General features: G+C 42.2%; 3 protein-coding genes across 3 annotated transcripts; 2 read left to right on the top strand and 1 right to left on the bottom strand.

The window, feature by feature from the left end:
- Nucleotides 1-279: 279 nt before the first annotated feature.
- lrrc51 (leucine rich repeat containing 51) lies at nt 280-5,182 on the top strand. The gene is made up of 5 exons (XM_080773187.1): nt 280-491; nt 1,809-1,929; nt 2,292-2,491; nt 3,043-3,191; nt 4,181-5,182. Exons 2-5 carry the CDS (start codon nt 1,878-1,880, stop codon nt 4,329-4,331), a joined length of 552 nt encoding a protein of 183 aa, XP_080629313.1. The 5' UTR covers nt 280-491; nt 1,809-1,877; the 3' UTR covers nt 4,332-5,182.
- Nucleotides 5,183-5,816: 634 nt separating this feature from the next.
- lamtor1 (late endosomal/lysosomal adaptor, MAPK and MTOR activator 1) lies at nt 5,817-13,169 on the top strand. The gene is made up of 5 exons (XM_080772002.1): nt 5,817-6,053; nt 10,642-10,787; nt 11,307-11,384; nt 11,595-11,718; nt 12,244-13,169. Exons 1-5 carry the CDS (start codon nt 6,012-6,014, stop codon nt 12,334-12,336), a joined length of 483 nt encoding a protein of 160 aa, XP_080628128.1. The 5' UTR covers nt 5,817-6,011; the 3' UTR covers nt 12,337-13,169.
- Nucleotides 13,170-14,951: 1,782 nt separating this feature from the next.
- On the bottom strand, nt 14,952-19,458 carry sfrp2l (secreted frizzled-related protein 2 like). Its single transcript, XM_080771527.1, has 4 exons — nt 19,112-19,458; nt 17,368-17,624; nt 16,958-17,038; nt 14,952-16,304 (listed from the first exon to the last, which is right to left on the bottom strand). Exons 1-4 carry the CDS (start codon nt 19,372-19,374, stop codon nt 15,889-15,891), a joined length of 1,017 nt encoding a protein of 338 aa, XP_080627653.1. The 5' UTR covers nt 19,375-19,458; the 3' UTR covers nt 14,952-15,888.
- Nucleotides 19,459-20,328: the final 870 nt, after the last annotated feature.

Raw genomic sequence — 20,328 nt, 5'->3', positions numbered from 1 at the left:
CATTGGTTGAAAGCCTCATTGGGGCTGACGTCTCGTCGTACGGCGGTGTAGTGCGTCGAATGTAACAGATCTAGAAGCTCACGGGGCGTATCCATAGAGTGGGGGCCATAGAGTATTTGGTGGGGGCGTATCGGACGCGACGGGTTGTGAGCTTGGAGATCTGAGCGACAAGGCGGAACGCCCAAGGAAGTCGTTAACCAGGCGTGTGCGCATGTGCGGGATTTGGTTGCAGTTGTTTACATGGGTTTATATTATATTACCGGTAGTTTAATAAATAAATACCGATACAAACAATATTACTACTACCAATGATAATAATAATAATAAAAAACGAGTACAAATTGTTTTTGTAGTCCTAATTTAAACCGAAAGTGTACAAACTACAAAATCACTAAAACTACAATTGCTACAATACATCATCAGTTTAGTTTCCTTGGATACCAGTTGTTGTTGCTGCTGCTGAAGTAGTTCGACTCTGGGCCGCTCTCTGTGTAAGTGTGCATAGCGCACGACATTTCTTTTTTGACAAATAGTTTAGAACGGAGTGTCTGTCTGTGTCTATAAACTCGCAAACGCCTGGCTGGACTGATCAGCGCCAAACTTTGTAGTTTGCACATCTACCAGCCCACGTGATCGTGATCTCACGCACACATTTCGATTTATTTATTTGAATCCACAAATTACAATTAATTTTTACAAGGAAACAAATATAACGGGGTTGACAGTTCATGTTCACTTAAAGGATACACATGGCACCTCCTTCTCCACACAGACAAACTGCCTATAACAGCCGAAACAGAACAGTATTTGGTTGTTTGGCTTTGCTTTTTGTCATGCCAGCTATTCTTAGGCCACTCATGGTCAGTTTATGCACATGGCCCAGGCTTCCGAATATCAGTATGGCAAATCTGACTACAGTGATACCCCAAGTTTGTTATACTTCCAAGTAATGGTTGATACTTAGAATATTTATCTTGGAATGCCTGGTCCATGTACAAATACAAATCAAAGACACAGCCCACCTCCAGAATCAGGACCTCCTTGTGACTGGTGTCAACAAAGACAACATCAGGTGTATTCGGGATGTTAGCAAAGACATCGCATGCATAGCTAAACCAATCTGGTAACACTCTTGAATGTTTATACATTGCTACACTAGAGCAATATACAAGTTTTTGTATGCACTACACACACACACACACACACACACACACACAATTGGATATTTAAAAAACATGTAGGCTACATTACATTTCACTTGGAAAGACCATTAGACAAAAATAGGTTTAGTGCGAAATGGTCATCACTAACCCTAACCTCCCCCCGGGGCAGCACACCTAAACCTAACCCCAACCCTCTCCCGACCCCCGGCGCACCAATGCTCCTTCGGAGCAATGGTCTGTCGGACCAGTTTTCAGACCAGTTTTCCACCACTGGTGAATCTGAATAAACATCTCTATGCATCTATGCATCTCATTGTAGCTTTAGCTGACATGATAGTGATGGATCTCAGAGTGTCATCCAGGGACCCTAATGGCCTATTCATACTCCAGTTTTAGGTGATTAGGTGTAAAAGGTAGGTGGCTAGCACACATCCAGTTCCTGTCTGGTGCTGGACTAAGGTAAGTACAGTGAAGATAGGTGATTAGGTGACCACCGAAAACTACAACATGACGGCACGCCGCGGTGACCTAAAATGCACCTTATCACCTAAAACTGGAATATGAATAGGCCATTAGGGTCCCTGGATGACACTCTAAGATCCATTGAGCTAGAAAAACAATTCATGCCATTTCCTGTTTCCTCAGTCCTCAGGTTAAACATCTGTCTGGAGTCTCCTCAGTCCTCACACATCTGTCTGGAGGAGTCTGTAGAACATGTACAGTGCTCCTGTGGATTTCTCATTTCAAAGCATCACGTCGGTGGCAGGTACAGCTTGGTTTCCATCTCTACAAGGGGTGGCAGTTACAGCCTGGTTTCCATCTCTACGAGGGGGGTGTGCCTGTTTGTTGCCCGTTGGTAGAGATGTACACATAGCAAAGCAGTTTTTCCTTCCCGATACGGATTCCCATAACCTGTGTATTGAGTACCGATCCGATGCCCTGCCTTAGTATAATATAGGTCGTGCCCAGGTTTTTCTCTTTGCAGATGAGTAAGGCTGGGGCAGAGGCTAACCATCTGCTATTCTTTTGTGAAAGCTTTCCCCGGCCCACAACAATGCTGGGATTCTGAGTGTTTCAGTAAGTACAGACACACCACATGCACATGGTTCATTTCTTTCCCTGTTCCAGATGCACAGGAGCCCAGAGCTGGACTGCGTCCGTTGAGGAAGAATAAGGAGAACAAATACCTGTGTGGCTCTCTGCGTCTCAACAACAACGACATAGCTGACCTGAGCAACTTCCTTCACAACATCAGCTGCTTCCTGGCGGAACCGCAGAAGCTCGCCTGGCTGGACTTGTCCTTTAACAGCATGTCACACATAGACACCGTAAGTCTGTTTTTTCAGGACACATATAGACACAGTGAACCTGTCTTTTAACAGACACATTTTGAATATATAATATTTATTATTATTATTATTTCACAGCCAAATACATTATGATTGTGGGGGTTCTTGACATGAAAAGGTTTGAGCAATAACATAGCAGATCATTTTTAGAATTGTCCATAGGTCTCTTGCTGTAGTTAATACTAGTACTACAGCATGTCACACAGTGAACCTGTCCTTTTCAATTGATTACATTTTGCATCGTTCTTTCTTTCTTTCTTTCTTTCTTTCTTTCTTTCTTTCTTTCTTTTCGTTTAAATAAGAGAGCTAGCTAGCTAACCTGTTACTATATTCTTACTGTAGATATTGTACTGTTAGACATATACATCTGACTGTAATTCCTCATTGAATGGCCTATTTACATATCCACAGAGGAAACACTATATTGTGCTTGATAGATTTCTTGAGGTGTGTGTGTGTGTGTGTGTGTGTGTGTGTGTGTGTGTGTGTGTGTGTGTGTGTGTGTGTGTGCGCGTGTGCGTGTGCCCCAGGTATTGTGTGAGCTACGGGAGCTGCGTGTATTGTATCTTCATGGAAACAACATCTGTAGTCTGTCTGAGGTGGACAAGTTGGGAGAACTGGTGCATCTCCACACCATCACTCTGCATGGGAACCTCATAGAGAACCAACCAGGATACAGGTAGATAGATACACAGCAGAAACTTTGTACTGTATCTCCATATTTTTATTTTATATTTTTTATAGAGGGACAGACAGTAGGCTGACAGGAAATGGGAGAGAGATGGGGGGTGACATGCAGTAGGCAGTCAAACCCGCGGCACACTGCCAGACTTGGACTACCGGCCAAGGTGCCTGGACCGCGGCACTGAGCCATGGCCCAGGCCATATTTCAACTTTTTAATGTTTTTTTGTAATTGAATGCCGTCGTCGTACAAGAGTCATGCAAATGTAGTGCAAATAGCTGCTCTACAAGCTCACAACGTGTGTTGAGACCGTTTTGTTACAAAAGCTTGTACATCTGCTATTTGTCATATGGCAATGTATAGGGAGATAAGAGTGTCACTGCAAAGAGTGTTTCCAGAGAGAGTTTGCAATTATTGCTCGCATACACACGCACACACGCACGCGCGTGCATGTGTGCGACTGTGCGTGTGTGTGTGTGTGTGTGTGTGTGTGTCATGTAACAGGCACTGAGCAAGCATGCAGCAGCACAGGATTTTAGCAGGTGCTTCAATGGAGCAGAGATCGGTTTCATATTACATACCTAGCTACAGTCTGCACCGCAACAGCATTCATACTCCAAATTGAACACACAGATCTATTACTCTGGTTGTGCACAACTGTATTACAGTGAAGTGATCTGTGACTTGACATTTTTATTTTTATTTGTATAAAATAATTGGGACGAGGATACAGGGTGCACATATCTAACCTCTCACACGCTCTTTACACTCTCTTTAGATCAGTGGTTCTCAAAGTGGGGTCCGGTTTAACGACATTAGTTTAAACTTTTTCTGGCCCCAGTGCTTGTGTGGAAGAACACAGTATACGACCATGGATAACACATTGTGTGTGTGTGTGTGTGTGTGTGTGTGTGTGTGTGTGTGTGTGTGTGTGTGTGTGTGTGTGTGTGTGTGTGTGTGTGTGTGTGTGTGTTTGCGTGTGTAGGTCTCATATCATCTCTGTTTTGTCATATTTGAAGAAGGTGGATTTCAGTGCTGTAACAGGTCAGGAAAAGGCCATGGCAAAGATCTGGCATCGACATGATCCCAGCAAATTAACCATCCAACAGTCACCAGTTCACAGGACATCTACTTGAACTAACACTACTAAAATACTTTATTTTATGCAGTGGTCGATAGTAACTAAGTATATTTACTAAAGTGTTGTGCATGTGTACAATTTCACGGTACTTTTACTTTACTTGAGTATTTTCTTTTTTACTTGACTACATTTATTTGACAACGTTAGTTACTAGTTACTTTTCAGATTTAGATGACTAATAATAATAGCCATTTACCAGCTCAATGGCCTTGTGGTTAGAGTGTCCGCCCTGGGACGCGACCCTGTTTTGTGCCCCGCGACGGGAGGGGCTGGAAGGAGCGCTGCGGCTTGTAAATGGGAGACGGCTGTCAGTGGAGTAGGGACTCAGCGCTACGCTGTGTTCATTGTAGGGGGGGGGGGGAGGATTTACTATTCTGTGCCTATCGGGTCGCAACTCGGGACAGGGCTGAGTCGGCTCAAGTTCGCTTGAGATGGCGCCCCTCCGACGCAGTCTAAAACTATAAGCCAAAATCCCTCCCATTGCAGGGCAGGAAAATAGTTCGCCCCTGTGACTGGGTGATCTTGGTTCGATTGAGGTAAGTCCCTGCGACATATACTAGTGTCATGTCCAGGGAGTGTACTTGTACATGATCATGTCCACTGTCCAGGGGGTGTAGGCTACTTGTATTGTACATCAAGCCGCCTCATGGCTCATGCTACAGAAACAGGAGATAGGCTCCTGCCCCTAAAAAATTAAAATAAATGTTTAAATAGCAAAATTCTGATCAATCATTGCTATATATTATTGTCATTTGTCGTTTTGTTTTGTTCTTTATTGTGTAGCATATTGTCATTGTGTATGTGATATGGACCCTGAGTCTGAAATAAAGATTGAATCGAATTGTCCCTGTCTCTCCAGCTCTTTAGTAGGCCTATACAGAAAATACATGTTCAGACAGTTCAGGTCAGGCCATTGATTGATTGATTGAAATATGTATTAACAGTTTGCAGAATTACAGTACATTTCAAGCACAAACTCAATACAAAGACTGTTAACTGAGTGGACGACCCAATTAAGCATCACACTTGTTTACAAGAGGGTCCACCATGTACAATTCATCAAAACATTTAGAGACGTACAAATAGACACTTCTATATAGTCAAAGAACCAGGGTGAGGGTACCAGTTTAATGTTCTGTTATGAGCCAGCCCAGAGATGGTTGTTCCACTGTCACGTGATAAGGGCATCTGGGCATCATAAGGGCCCTTTTTTAAACTATAGGTCCTCGCCACTCGCTCTACACACTTCCACTCTGTTTGAGCATAGTCATAGATATACAAATAGAGACGGCAGTCGGCACTGGGATTCCCCTTCCACCCAGTGCCATCTGTATTATTTATCTATACTCAAACCAGTTAACCAGAGGGTGTGTAGATGTAGGGCGAGTGACTATAGGAGCTAGTTTCAAAAAGGGGGACGGTGGCATCTCAAAGAGCGGACGTGACGTCGCAGTGTTGTTGCTTTATGCGTCCAGAGAGCAGCTGCTGTCATGTGACTGTGGCTCCCCGGCTCCATTCTGTGTGACACTCAGCTGGAAGAGAAGAATACTACAAGAAAACACACACTTTAAACAAACATACAAACTCTGTGTGTTTGTCGTGAAGCTGGAGTGACTGTAGGTTGTAGTGTAGGTGGTGTAGTTGTAGTGGGACGAGGAGGAGGAGGACAGACGCCATGGGTTGCTGCTACAGCAGCGAGAACGAGACCACAGAGCAGGTAATGATGGTGATGCTAACTATGCTAATGCTACCCATGTTCCTCCAACTTCTTCTTATTCCTTCTACTTCTCCTTCCTCCTCCAGTCCTCGGGTGTAATTTGCTTTAATCGGAGATGTTATCGATCGATATCGTTGCGTTTTAGGGGTTCTTACGGCACCTGAAACTGATATGTGATTGATTTTTGTTAAGATTTTTGGGAAGCTAGTTATTTTTTACATAGAAGATAGAAGCATCAGATTGCTAGTAGATGCTACAAGGAAGGGCCCATGCAACCACTTTGATTGCAAGTGTCAATCTGTTCCTTTGACTCTGGGAGTGTACAAATGGAACCAAGGCACAGACAGACAGAAGAAACCCTAATGTTAGATAGGCCAGTTTGCTGCTACGGCTAGCAGCAAACTTGCCTATAATATAATGATAGGCCAGGCCTACTGTAATTAATTTAGCCTTGGGTCAATAAAGACTATCATAGGTGTTTGACATCTGTTTTAAATGCACAAATGTCAAAATGTGTACAATACATGGTATGATGATCTAAATCCAAGGCTATAACCAACTACTATTGGATTTAGTTATTGTACATTATAGTATATTTGATCAGTAAAAATGTGACCCATTTCACGAAAATGGAGGTTTGTTATTTCTCACTCTTATACAGGTACAACTAAGCATGTTCTGAAGAGCCTGGCCTAACGCGACAGTACACATTAAGGATATAATAATAAATAAAATTATAAACAAATAATAATACTTACTGGGTGATAATAATATGGCTTTAGCAACAGTACCAAATGTACATGATTCAGAAGGCAAGGCATACCTGTCTACTTCAAAATCACATGTCTATTGGTTTTACTTTCAGGTCAGGTCATTCATAGTCTATAGTTGCAGCCCTGTGTCTGTCAACTGCACACAGATGTATGTGTGTCACATGACATGATGGTGGCGCACAAATGCCATCACTAGAACTCTGGAAATATAACTCATGCACCACCAGACTCGGGAGACATGTGAACATGAAATGCAATCATAATTATTATTATTCTGTACATTTCATTTCAGATCTACATCATGACTACATGTCTATTACTACTACTACTACTAGAACTTACAGTATATGTTGTTTTTGGTGTTTAATGTTTATACAGATCCCCATTAATCCTCACTGCAGTGAAGGCTACTCTTCCTGCGGTCCAAACATTCACACTTAACAATCAACTTAATACAATGGAATTCTACCAATAGACAAAACTGCATTCTATGAATTATTACTTAAGCATAATTACTCTTTGGTTTATTGGCCACAAAATTACAAACTATCCAATTACACTTTAGTTCAAACATTAAACAAGCCAACTAAACAAATCTTTATTGATTACGGCTTCCTTCATTTTCTTTTTGAAGCTTTATGTATTGTGTAACTATATTATATGTGGCGGGAGCCCATTCCAATGGGTCCCTTCTCTATACATTACAGTTTTCTCAAGCTCATTAGTTCTTGATAAAGATGGAGGAAAGTGACCACCCATAGCCTGTCTGGTGGCATAGCCATATCTAGTATTGGTGGGTTGTATGTATCACAACAAATGTGCAGGTTTTCCAGTATGATGGATGTTGGAACAGAAATGTCACAAGGCTACAAGGCAGCCAACCTTTTATCCACTTTCACCCAACACAGTATGCTAGCAGCATGCATCCACTCAACAATACTCCTCCCAGAGCATAGAGCACCAAATTGTTGGGCAATAATCAAGACAGGATAAAACTAGATGTAGTTGGTTTGATTTTAGTAGTGTAATCAAAAATGGGAAAAGTCAATTTTATGTTTTCCTTTTAAAAGTAGCCCTAATATGTAACGAATAAAATGTAATTTTGTCCAATCTGTATGGTAGAGTATGATTATGTAATATAACTTGTACAATTGGGGTGGTTGCATTTGGTCTCCCTGTTATATTGAGACATTTAGATCATGGCAAAGGTCATGTCTTACACAGGATCTGATTTGGAGTTTTAGACCTGATTAAGGTTAAGATTCAGTTTATGCACTGAGAAAACTATTAATGCCCGGCTACTTGATCATGCTACAGCATCACAAAAGCATCAAGTAGATCCACAAGCGACGTGTTTTGCGCTTGTAGATCTGTTACTTTTGAATTTGAATCCTGAAAAGCAACCGTTTTGGACATGAGGTTTCCACCCGACAGAGACCATATTATAATTTTCTGACTCACTGAATTTCAATGATACCAGAAGCATCAGAAGAGACGAAGGTGGTCTTTACACGAGAACGGTGTTCATAGGAAACGGCAAAATAAAGTATAATTAGCTGGTGTCCCTTAGACGAGAACGGCGTTTTCAGGAGATGAAAGCGCAAGTGGAAACCTCCCAGAGTGGAAATCTTTGAGAACGCCGTTTCCTATGGTCTCCATATAAACAGGCAAAACGGCGAATCCGCAAAACTTATGACATCATGGCTCATGTTGGCTGAGTCACAACGCATATGTTTACATATGCGTTTACAACGTTTGTTGTAAACAATGTTTACGCCTAAGACAGCTCTCTGATCATCTGGCTACGTAAAACCAAGAAATCTCTGATACCAATCTAGGCTCTGGGTTGCTGGATCAAAACTAGAACAGTGTCGGGGGCATGGTGGCACAGTTGGTAGTGCTGTCGCCTCACAGCTAGAAGGTCCTGGGTTCGATTCCCGCTCGGGGCACTGTGGGTGCTGGCGGCGTGTTTCCTCCTCCGCGTCATCAGTGCCCATACCCGAAGGCGGGGTTGGCAAAAGGGCCTTTCTGTGTGGAGTTTGCATGTTCTCCCCGTGTCCCCTAGGGTAGGTACCCTCACAAAAACATGCAGTAATCCTGGTCTCTAAACTGCCTCCCCCTGGCCAGCCGGGGCGCCTGATGGAGGGGAAAGGAACTGGTTGGAATAACGTGTTCCTTCCACGCGCTACGTCCAACCAGGGAAACTCCCCCCTGTCAGGTGTAAAGGAGCAACTTGGACACTCAAGCATGAAGGAAGCATGAGTTAAGTCCGTTGCTCTCCCCAGGTTGGCGGAGGGTGTGTAGAGCCCAGGATCACAGTAGATGATTGACACAGGGGTGAAAAATGGGTTACAAAATCGTGGGATAAAAAATATATTAAAAAAAAAAAACTAGAACAGTGAAAACACAATAGATCCCATTGTAGATGTTTTTATTGATGGCTTTCGTAACATAGTACAGACAGCTTAAAATTAGGCAATGTGTGATGATGAGCCACTCGTGGCTAGGGATGGGTATGGTTAGGATTTGTGTGAGTCCGGTTCATAAAGGGGAAGGCGTCCTGTGGCACTGACTTAGTTTTAACGGTTCCCTATTTCGGTTCCAAAATGGTATAAAATAAATAAGAGGTCAAATGTTTATTTAACAAAAAAGCTCAATGTCAATTTAAGACATGTAATGAATAGTGTAACATCCTATCCTCCTTTATTCAACAGTTGAGCCATTTGTGGATAATATAGTGAGCTATGTTTTCCTTATTTTAAATATATCTATTCTGAATTTACCCAGGGCAATACTGTTGTAGAGTAGACTACTTCTCTTACTGCTATAACTACTGACAACAAATAAAAGCATGTTTAAGAGCAGCGCGCAAAGTTCGCAAACACACACAGCGTTTAGCGTGGATTAAATGATTGACTCGCCTTCATTAGCATCGCTAATGGGGGGGGGAGTGCATCTCCGGCCGATAGGTGAGAATGGGTTTGCTGATGTGCGAATGGAGGGACCATTGTAAACAAAGGCGGCTTGCATTCTGTGGTTTGCTACCAACAGAAATTTGCATGCACAAGGGCTACCAAAGTAGGCTATCATTTGTTGTTTTTCTTGTTTTTCGCCCCCTCTCTTCAAAGTTAGACTGGGCAAGCTGGGAAAGCTGTCCGTCTGTAGACTAGAAGAGCCTAGTTCCATGCAGAGAGAGCTCCGCCTCCGCCAATCTGCATTGCAAGCCCACAATGCGTCACTGATGCAACGCAGTGTAGGCTTGTAGATCAGCTCTGTGCCCTGCACGTCTATTAAAAGGGTAGAAAATAATTAAATGGCGTGTGACATCGTGTCTGTGGGAACCGATGGAGAGAACCAAAATTGTAATGAGTGCCTGGTACCCAAGCACTTTGGGTTTGGTACATGCTTGGTCCCGAGGTTCGGTACCCACCCCTACTCGTAACCAGTCTTAGCCATGACACATTGAACACCTTGTCCCAATATGTTTGATTATTTCAATATTACATATTTTCACAGAATGTTTCATTATTATACAGACATTTGTAATATACAAATTACAAAAGGATTCAGGCTGTATAACCGTTATAAAGCTACTGTAAAGAGACGGCTCTACTCTAATGAAAGTAAAAATAATAATAACGAGGACAAGAGATACCCTATGGGGTATTTGGACACAACTCCCAAGGACAGATATGTCCCTGGCCTGTACACAGGCACAACGTGAACCTACTGTGTATATATCAGAGACCACCATACATCTAAAAACCTCCATTTTCTTTCACTGTAATATAAATAATGTTTTGTGGTTTGTGCAGGATCAAGACGATGAGCATAAGCGTTTGATCGATCCCAACCCCGACAGTAAACCCCCCAACGGGACCGACTGGAGTCCTGCCAACGTGCCCTCGGCACGCACAGACGAACAGGCTCTCCTGACGTCCATCCTCACCAAGACAGCACTGTAAGACATGCTCTCTATACCAGTGTTTCCCAAACTTTTTCATGTCAAGGACCCCCAAATTGACACTAATTAGCCTGCTGACCCCCATTTGAAAACATATGCCAGGGACCCCCATGAGAGAAGAATTTTACGGCTCTAGCAGTGATTCTCAACCAGTTTAATTTCAAGGACCCCCAGTTTGACATGCATTAGGCTACGGACCCCATTTAATGGCATCTCTGAGACCCCAGTTTATATTGTAAAATCAATGTTAATGTAACTCTGAGAGTGTACAAATGGAACCAAATGGACCAGTTAGGGTCCATTTGGTTCCATTTGTACACTCTCAGAGTCACAGACCCATAAGGTGTCCATTTGGTTCCAAACTATCATTTAGCTGGGGACCCCCTGGAACTCCCTCAGGTACCCCACTTTGGGAACCACTGCTCTATACTGTGAATTCAGGGCCATGGTCTGTCTGTCATGTACCAAAAGAGTGAATAGACAATGTGATTGATTGATTGCTTTCTCCGTCTGTAGGAACATCATCGATGTCTCGGCCGCAGACTCTCAGGGGATGGAGCAGCATGAATATATGGACAAAGCAAGGCAATACAGGCATGTGGATGCTCACTCACACCGGGAAAACATCTGTGTCATTTGGCTATTCAAAAATAGATATACAAGCTTGTAGATCTGCTATATTTGAAAAATCGTGAAAATTCATGCAAAGAATTTACAATGTGCACTTTAAACAAACTAGGTTAATAAAAATAACATGCCGGTTCTGTTTGGGTAAAGCTTTTGTTTTGTATGTTTGTCTTTCAGTACAAAGCTGGCAGTGCTGATCAACACTATGCCGCAGAAGAAGGCCCATGCCCTGCCCTCTCTCACCAGCCAGCCACACCAAGTGCTGGCCAGTGATCTGGTGCCATATTCAGATGTTCAGCAGGTGAATGTTAACACGTTTTATAAATGCAGACACTGTCGGTTATACTTAACTCTTTTGAGATGCATTTTAGCAGATGCTTTTATCTAAAGTGAATCTATCTAAACAACATTATGTCTAAATCACATTCTTAACATTCGTGGTACGGAAAAAACTAACTAAAGTAAGAAACAGAACAAGCGAAGTGCCCATGGTTGAATGTTTGGAGATGCTGTCTGGGAAACCGAAGGTCCGAGGTTCGATTCCAGACCTCAGCAATGGGTTGAGGTGTCCATGAGCAAGACACTTAAGGGGGCCCCCAGCGAAAATAGTTAATATTGCATTACGATAATTTAACCGCACAAGTGCTACGCTGCAAGTTTGTACATCAGCTATTTTGAGTTTCGTTAGGGAGTTGAGATCGTTCATGACTTTCTGTAAAACGTCATTCCACATTGTGGGTGGCCGTATAGTAGAAACTTTTTTTTAATGCATGTTTGGTTTTGGCAAACCTCACAGTGATTACCACGCTTTTTTCTTTTCTTACAGGTGTCCAAGATAGCAGCGTATGCATACAGTGCAATATCTCAGATCAAGGTGGACGCGAAAGAAGAGCTGGTTGTTCAGTTTGCCATCCCCTGATTCAGTGTCTCAGGCCTGCATATCCTTGCCACCACTCGTCTCATACCTCTCCCAGGAACTGAAATCACTATTTATCCATCTTCATTAACGGACATGCCTGTCAAGTGTCTAAAGCTACAATCCAGAACTTATTTTAAATGAATAAAACGTTTTAACCAATCTGTATGGTATAATATAACTAGCATATCTTCATTGGTTGGAGGTGGTCTCCCTACTTTTCTATTGAGACATTCAGACCCAGATGTTTGGTAGGACCCCAGGTTGACATGTCCGTAAAGTTATTTGAAGAAGTTAGTTTGGACATCGTTGCAATTATCTCTCTGTTTGGAGAGAGACGCAACGGACATGGAAATTAGGGATTGTAGCTTTACAGATGCTCATAGATTAAGGGTTGTCAGGCAGCCTTGGTTTTTCAAATTGTATAATTTCTATGATGTTTCACATGACTGAATATGATAATAAATCACCCTAAAGCATGCTGCGGTAGGCTCTTGCTTCACAAAGAAGCGAACCGAGCCTTTTGTTTAGCTGCATAAACGGGCAAGTAACACAGCTTTACATAAATGAATACACAATTTAGAATAATACAGAATTTACATTACAGAAGAATTGGTTTTGGACTTCTAGTCACTGTTAGCCAGGATATACATTCTGGTTGGTAAATAAATATTCATTCGTTAAATGTTAGGACGTTAATCAGGATTGTGATGACAAAATTAGACTGGGGCTACACAATTATTGATCACTTGTGGATGTCTAATATCTGATTATATTTTCTGATGACACTATCCACCCATTATTTGCCCTAAAGCAGCAAAGGAGAAAAAAGGAAATTGAGGCAATCAAATTTGGTCACTTTTTAAGTCATTTTGGGAGTTGCTCTAATCCTGTTCCTGTCTTTGACAATACATGGCAATCAAGACTTGAAGGAGGAATCTGGCAATCCTGCATACAGAAATATACACAAACCACATCACCACAAGCCCTAGCATCCCTTATTCTGGGTCATAATATGCAAACATTAGTGAAAATGACAGATCTACAAGCTCATAGTGTGCCATGATGCATTGTGTGCTTGTAGGTTGGATATTTTTACTACGCACGTATTTGAAGTATGGAGTCATTCAATTTTGACTAATTTGGCTCATCCAAGTGGAAGATTTATTGTAGATGTGATTAGCACTGAGACACCTTGTTCATGTTGTATTCTAGACAGCCAATAGTTGTCCCGTTTGAGGTGACATCTAGTGCTCTACGCAGCCAGTCTTTGCTGAGTGAGGGATGTAAAGATAGGCCAATCTGTGCCAATTGGAGGGGGCGGGCGGGCGGTTTAAACACGATTTTGGACACCTTGCCTGAGTTTACATAGATCGAAACGATGCATCTTCACTTTTTCTAGCTCAAACTAATTAATCTGTCAGCCCCTTGTATCCATATCCCATAACTTCACATATTTAATTGCAGTGGTGACAGCAGGTCAACAAGGGGTTGCAGGTGGGAGGTTGCAGGGGCCGGACAACATATTGAATAGCGTTTTTTGATGCCTTCTTTGTACAGATTATTGTGGTTCGTTCGAATACAAATAAAGAACATGAGCCTGAAATGGATTGTATGTACCCTATAAGGTCTCCTTAGTAGGGAGGACTTTGTTCAGGATTGGCTTGAGGTCTTGGGATTGAAAAGATTTTTATTAAAAGAAAAACACTTTCAGAATCCCAGCTTTGTTAGCTTTTTAAAAAGCTTGAGAGTGTAACAAGTTGTTCATTCAGAGTGGATCAGAAAATAACTGCCATTGCAGCGTGATCGTCTCCCACTGTCCAGCCACAGATTACCTTAAATGATTTATTTATTTGTTTTTCTTTTGTTTATGGTATTTGTGCTCTATGGGGCGAGAGCATAAGAGTATGTGTGGACAGGGAGACAGAGAGAACCTGTCCTAGGTCTGTAAAGGGAAGATCTGCAAGGCTCTGATGACTTTTCAACCACACGTTCAGTTTGGGCTTTTTGTTTGCAGTGTGGTCTTGGCGTTTGTTAGGTTTCTGTTTTTTGTTTTAGTTTTACGTTAAAATGTATAATACTACCTGGATTATGTTTGTCATTTCTTAGGCTAGCACCAAAAAGGTTTTAAGATCTTGTTTTGTTCTTTTAATAATGCATTAATTAAAGACTTTAAACATAAAAACTGTGTGTTAAATAATTGTGTGTCTGTGCATTTTGGGAGAGGCGCTGGTTGACTAATATTCTAATAAAGTAATTGTAACGAAACCAAAGCAATGATATTTGGCTCATCATTCTAAAATAATACACAGTATATTTAGACTAGAGGTTACTTTCAGACTGACAAACTCAGCGCATCACTTTGTGTCGTGCTTGTTAAAATGCCACAGACTTTCCTGGTTTTAATGGGTTAACAATAGTCTCAATATAACATTCAAGTCTGCTTTATTTTCTGTACACATTTTTATTGTAATCTACTGTAGTTCAACACAAACTCTTCGTGAGACATATCTACAGTAACTAGATTTAAGTATATACAAGACATGATATACAGTATACACTCAAAATACTGCAAACATTGTTTTCAAATGATCAATATTCAATACCATGTACAAAGAAATAGTGTCCTGAGCTTAATGGCATGATTGTATGCACCAAATGTCCAAGAAGTGGGTATTTTTGTCACATTCCTAAGTCAATAATTTGATGACCGGGTCACCATCGGTCAGTAAGAGACCGGAGACATTATTGGCTCAGGAATGCGAAAAAAATAATCTTCATGGGGAGTGTAATTGATAGAAAAAAGGTATTTTTGGGTAACCTACATATTTAATATCGCTCTGGGTGCTTTGAAATGCATTGTCTGCACCATGATACAAAGGCTGCTAATAGCTATTGTATTTATTCAGTAAGTCTGTTGAAAAACGCATGGTTGCAGACTGTTCTCTTGAATGTGATAATAGACCTCAGCAGCACCAGTTATTGACAGAAATCGGAGGTTGCATTAAAGCTTCTTCCTAGTTTATTATTACTAAGAGAAAATATCTGAAAAACCCACAGCACTCCAGATTAGATGAATAGTCTTTTAGGTGCAAAGCTCAATAATGCAATGGGAATGAAGAAGTAGCCAGCACATAATGGATGTCTGCGGATCAAGGTGTTGGCTCTCATGCAACTATTCCACAGCATCGACGCAGTACGGAAACGGAACCTAGGGATTGTTTTCAGACTCCTCTCTCTAGTTACAACTTACTTGGCACAATAGATAATGAAAGCAGCCTAGAAGTGTGCATAGTTGAGCTGCAAATGCCAAATGTTGATGTCAAATGTTGTGAGGTAAGATAAATCATTATCTTACATCATCTAGAAAAGTTAAAATGTAATCTGTCGACTCGATTCATACTTCAGAAGGTTACAGTAAGAATCCCAAGATACTTGTCACTAATAACAATTAGTTACATAGGATCTCAAGCTATTGGTCACTATATGAACCACCAGTAACAGCCGCTGTCAGTGAATATGACAAAATGTCAATGGCTGATGATGTGTATCCACCTATAGCACTGAGCATGGCTGTCTTAACAGAGCCCTGATGAACTTCTTCAGCTCTCTGTCCCCTCTGGTCCATCTCACCAGCCTGCTCAACACAAGGCGTCCCTCGTCAGCCTTAGCCAAGCCCAGGAACCATCCCCCTGCGAGGGGTGCGGCCTTCTCCCCTTCCTCTTTCCTTCCTGAATTCCTCCGCCGCCTCTCCTCCGCCGCTCCTCCGGCCTCCATGGTGTCGTCCAGGCCGGGGCAGATGCAGGCGCCCCCCTCGGGCAGCCAGAGGGCATTGTGGGCCATGGCCCCTCCGACCCCCTCGGCTCTTTCTGCTCCGCCTCCGGCCCACCTCAGGATGCGGCTGCGGCCCAGGGGCACCAGCTGGCGGTCTCCGCCCACCACGGACACACTGCCCAGTCGTAACTTGAACGCTGCGAGAGGAGAAGGGGGAGGGGCGGTTAGAGCAGTGGTTCTCAAAACTTTTTATTTCAAGGACCACCATAGACACCTATTTTGTGCCAAGGATCCCCCATACAAGATTGTTGTTGTTAAAATGTTTCAAAAACATCCCAAAAATGGAAAATTGCAGGAGTTTGCAATGCACGACGCGTTGTGAGCTTGTAGATCGGCTATCTTCAAATAGCCAGTGTGTATACATTTTTATTAACAAATGTATTTACTAATTTTGCTGGGGACCATCTGGAACCCACTCAAGGACCCTAACACTGGTATAACAAACTAGTTAGTGATTTTCTTCAGCACAAATATACATATATGTGTTTGATACACAGTGTTAATTAAGCTTGGAAGTGTAAAAATGTTACAAATGTATACGCGGACACTAAGGATGTTATGTTTTTCTAAACATGAGACATGAAACACTGTTCTTGAAGACACATGTTGAACATGACATTCATTCATTGCAAGGCCATGTTCAACACCTATATGTCATTTTGAATATGTGATTTGTATCTGCGCTCTGAAACAGCAGAAAATGAACAGTTTAATCTGTATTTTGACAAAAGCATGCCACCGAATTCATGTAAAACAAACATTATTGATGGAGGGCGCTGACTTCTCTCACCATATGGACTTTGGCAGAAGTTGTCCTTGATGTCAGTCTCTCCCTCAGCGGCCAGACTGCAAGCATCACAGATCACAGTTCCTGTAGGATTGAAAAAAAGTTTAAGCTCTATATTCTAAATAAATGGTAAATGGTGCTTTTATATAGCACCTTTATTAACACTAGTAGTTTAACAAAAGTGTGTCACTTCTTAGGCCTACTGCACATTAACCACCAGTCATGCTAGTAGTGTTAAACCCCAGCATCTACTGTATATTGTGGCCTGGGGATGGCTCAGATTAGTTGATCGGCTATTTTCGGCGAAAGCCATCCTCACAATAACAGCCAACAGAAAATACACTCGTGTAGAGCCCTGAAGGACACCGGGGAACCATATGGGGTTTAAGTAGTTAAAAAACAATAGCACAAACCTTTGGACGCCTCCTCGTGCGTGGCCTCCTGTGTCCTAGGCGTCTCCAGCTCCCCGGTCTGTGGGATGCAGAGGTCGGTGTCCTGGGGGAACCTGGAGCAGTTGAACATGTCGGGCCAGGGGAACCCGAAGGCGTTCATTACGGGCACACATCCATCTCGGACCACCTCGCACAGAGACCTGCACGGCATCACGGCTCCACTCAGCTCCGCCAGACACACAGGGGCAAAGAGGGAGCACAGGAACTTCTTGGTGTCCCTGGTGGTGCAAAAGTAAATTGATGTTATTTTGATGATTGGTATACCGTATATTGGTGTGTGTGTGTGTGTGTGTGTGTGTGTGTGTGTGTGTGTGTGTTGCTGATCTACATAATTATGTAGATCCACTATTTTCACAATATTTATCTGCGGAACCAACTAAATCTAATCATCAACTTCTACAACAAGTGCTTATCAGGATGGCTGCAAAGTCTGAGAACCACTGGGGTATATAACATAAAAATACAACAAATTGTACATATACTCAAGTATTGTACTCAGGGTTTCTGTAGGTGTATGTAAAATGTATGCCTTTTTATTAACATAATTGTAAGACCAATTAAACAACAACAAAAAAGTGTGATGTTTATATAGCCTACATTACAGGGAGGTCATATTGTCTATTGTTCTGTTCATTAAGTGCCAGGAATGCCATGAAACCCCCTGCTAGTCTGTTTAGCACCTGATTAGTTTATCTATTGTATAACCTAAGTACCAGCAATCTGGGGACAAGCCTGTGCTTTTGTGTTGCTAATGCTTACTAATGTAGCCTACTCCTAAAATGTTGAGTGAGAACAGAGCTAAAGTAATCATTTGTGTTTGGTTTTATAGTGTTTTGCTAGGTTTCTCTTGTTTTTTGTTTCGTTAAAATGTATAATACTACAGGATTATGTTTGTGATTTCAAACAATTTAAGACTTGATCAGTTTTTGTCTTTTAAGTACCTGTAGCCAAGCTACTTTGAGACTTCTTCAGAAACCCTGTTGTGTAGTTTTGTGTCTTGCAAAAAAGGTAAAGGCATTAATTAGACTAGAGCTGAGGTAGGCTGCTACATTTCCACTCCACTAGTAGTCTCAGATCAGGCTCAGAGGCAAACCTTCCCGAGTCGACTGCAGTTATTGAAAACTGATTTGCTTAGTCCAAGATTTAGGATGTATTTATCGATTCTGACATCGTCACTGTCAGAATCGATAAAAACATCTAGTCTAAATCTTAGGCTATGATCTGATCTGCTATATTACTTCATAGAGGCCAAAACATACATTCACCAATTATGCCCTGCTTTAGGCTACTCTGTCAATTCAAAACTAAGATCTTAAATCTCACAAAGTGTGACATTATGACAAAATGTATTAGCTTGTAGATAATCTTAGGATTCGTACCACTTTTGACAAAACTATCCTACTTAAAATGTGAATAGCAACAGGGTTTTAGACAGTGTAGGCATATTTTCTACAATTTGGCTACTTACGAAAACAAGAAAGAAGGAAGAAAAACTCTCATTACAATTTAAGCATTTAGCAGACGCTCTTAACTGTTATTGTCTCAATAAACTATAGGATCGTAAACCAAAAGGCTACAGTATCCCTCCCGGCTACCATCGAAAGAAATAAGAATCTGTACATTGAACACCAAGTAAACAATAGCCTGGTAGCCTATGTGTTTAATGCTAGATAGTAGATTACATCCTTAACGGACGGTAGGCTACCTGTGGCACAGCTTGGAGATCAGTGGCAGCCAGGAGGCAGACTGCTGTTGCGCCTCCCGTAGCGAGGTGTGGTCCAGCAGGTTGGGAACCCGCATCTGTCGGTATCCGACGCCGTGGCACAGGGAGAAGGTGCTGGGGATCGGTTTGCACACGGAGCGCACGGCAGAGGAGCCGCTCAACTGTGCGTAAGTCTGTGCGTCGGAACTGCCAGAAGAACGCGCAAATAGGACTCCAAGGATACATAGGATACAAGCGGAGGCCATGATGAATGATGGATCGTTGTTGTTGTTGTTAGAAAACAATAACTGAACTGAAGTTCTCTTCAAGCTCACTCACTCGTGTCTATACTCGACCGTGAACAAAGAGGGGGGTGGGGGTGCAGGCTCCTCCTCTCAGCCATATCCCACCCTGTCAGACAGGTTTCATGACGCCCCACATACTTAATGGGTGGGGGTACTGGGTAGACTAGAGCAGTTGTAAATCCAAATTTAGTCATTCCAAAACTTTTTTCATTGTATTTGAGATTGAGGCCAAGCAGTACATTAAAACAATGTACCTAACAAAACAAAAAAGAAAAAATCTGCTGATGCTGAAGTCTTTAATGTTTTCTGTTGGTAATCTGATGTTGTGTATAGTTGTATAGTTATTGTATCATGACTTTATATCCATCCATATGATCCATCCATCTTTAACCGCTTATCCGTAGTCGGGTCGCGGTGCAACAGCTCCACCAGAGACCTCCAGATATCTCCAGAGCAACATTAGTAACTTCCTCCTGGGGGATCCCGAGGCGTTCCAAGGCCAGTGAGTCAGGGCATTCTATGCCATCAAAAGAAACATAAAAATAGACATCCCAATTAAAACCTGGCTTAAAATACTGGACTCTGTGATAGAACCAATTTCCCTCTATGGTTGCGAGATCTGGGGACCATTAGCAAACCATGATCTTGAAAAATGGGATAAACACCAAACCGAGACCCTACACACAGAACTCTGCAAATCCATTCTCCGTACCCAGCGAAAAACACCAAATAATGCATGCAGGGCAGAATTAGGACGATACCAACTCATAATCAAAATAAAAAAGAGAGCACCAAAGTTCTACAACCACCTAAAAGAAAGTGACCTAGATGCACTCCATAAAAAGGCACTCACACACAGTGAAACTCTAGAGAGATGCCCCCTCAGCCATCTGGCCCTGGAACTCCGGGCACAAA

Source organism: Protomyctophum bolini (genome assembly GCF_963924005.1).
Source record: "Protomyctophum bolini genome assembly, chromosome: 9".
NCBI classification, from domain to species: Eukaryota; Metazoa; Chordata; class Actinopteri; order Myctophiformes; family Myctophidae; genus Protomyctophum; species Protomyctophum bolini.
Note: the sequence above shows the minus strand (reverse complement) of the source record. Positions and strands in the feature narration are given on the sequence as shown.

Coding starts and splice junctions, on each gene's coding strand:
- lrrc51 (XM_080773187.1), top strand. CDS start 1,878: ATGTACAGTGCTCCTGTGGATTTCTCATTTCAAAGCATCACGTCGGTG. Junction 1,930..2,291: donor AAGCATCACGTCGGTGGCAG/GTACAGCTTGGT, acceptor TCCCTGTTCCAG/ATGCACAGGAGCCCAGAGCT. Junction 3,192..4,180: donor GAGAACCAACCAGGATACAG/GTAGATAGATAC, acceptor TTGCGTGTGTAG/GTCTCATATCATCTCTGTTT.
- lamtor1 (XM_080772002.1), top strand. CDS start 6,012: ATGGGTTGCTGCTACAGCAGCGAGAACGAGACCACAGAGCAG. Junction 6,054..10,641: donor AGAACGAGACCACAGAGCAG/GTAATGATGGTG, acceptor TGGTTTGTGCAG/GATCAAGACGATGAGCATAA. Junction 11,719..12,243: donor CATATTCAGATGTTCAGCAG/GTGAATGTTAAC, acceptor CTTTTCTTACAG/GTGTCCAAGATAGCAGCGTA.
- sfrp2l (XM_080771527.1), bottom strand. CDS start 19,374: ATGGCCTCCGCTTGTATCCTATGTATCCTTGGAGTCCTATTTGCGCGT. Junction 17,625..19,111: donor ATCTCCAAGCTGTGCCACAG/GTAGCCTACCGT, acceptor TTGCACCACCAG/GGACACCAAGAAGTTCCTGT. Junction 17,039..17,367: donor GCACGAGGAGGCGTCCAAAG/GTTTGTGCTATT, acceptor TCAATCCTACAG/GAACTGTGATCTGTGATGCT.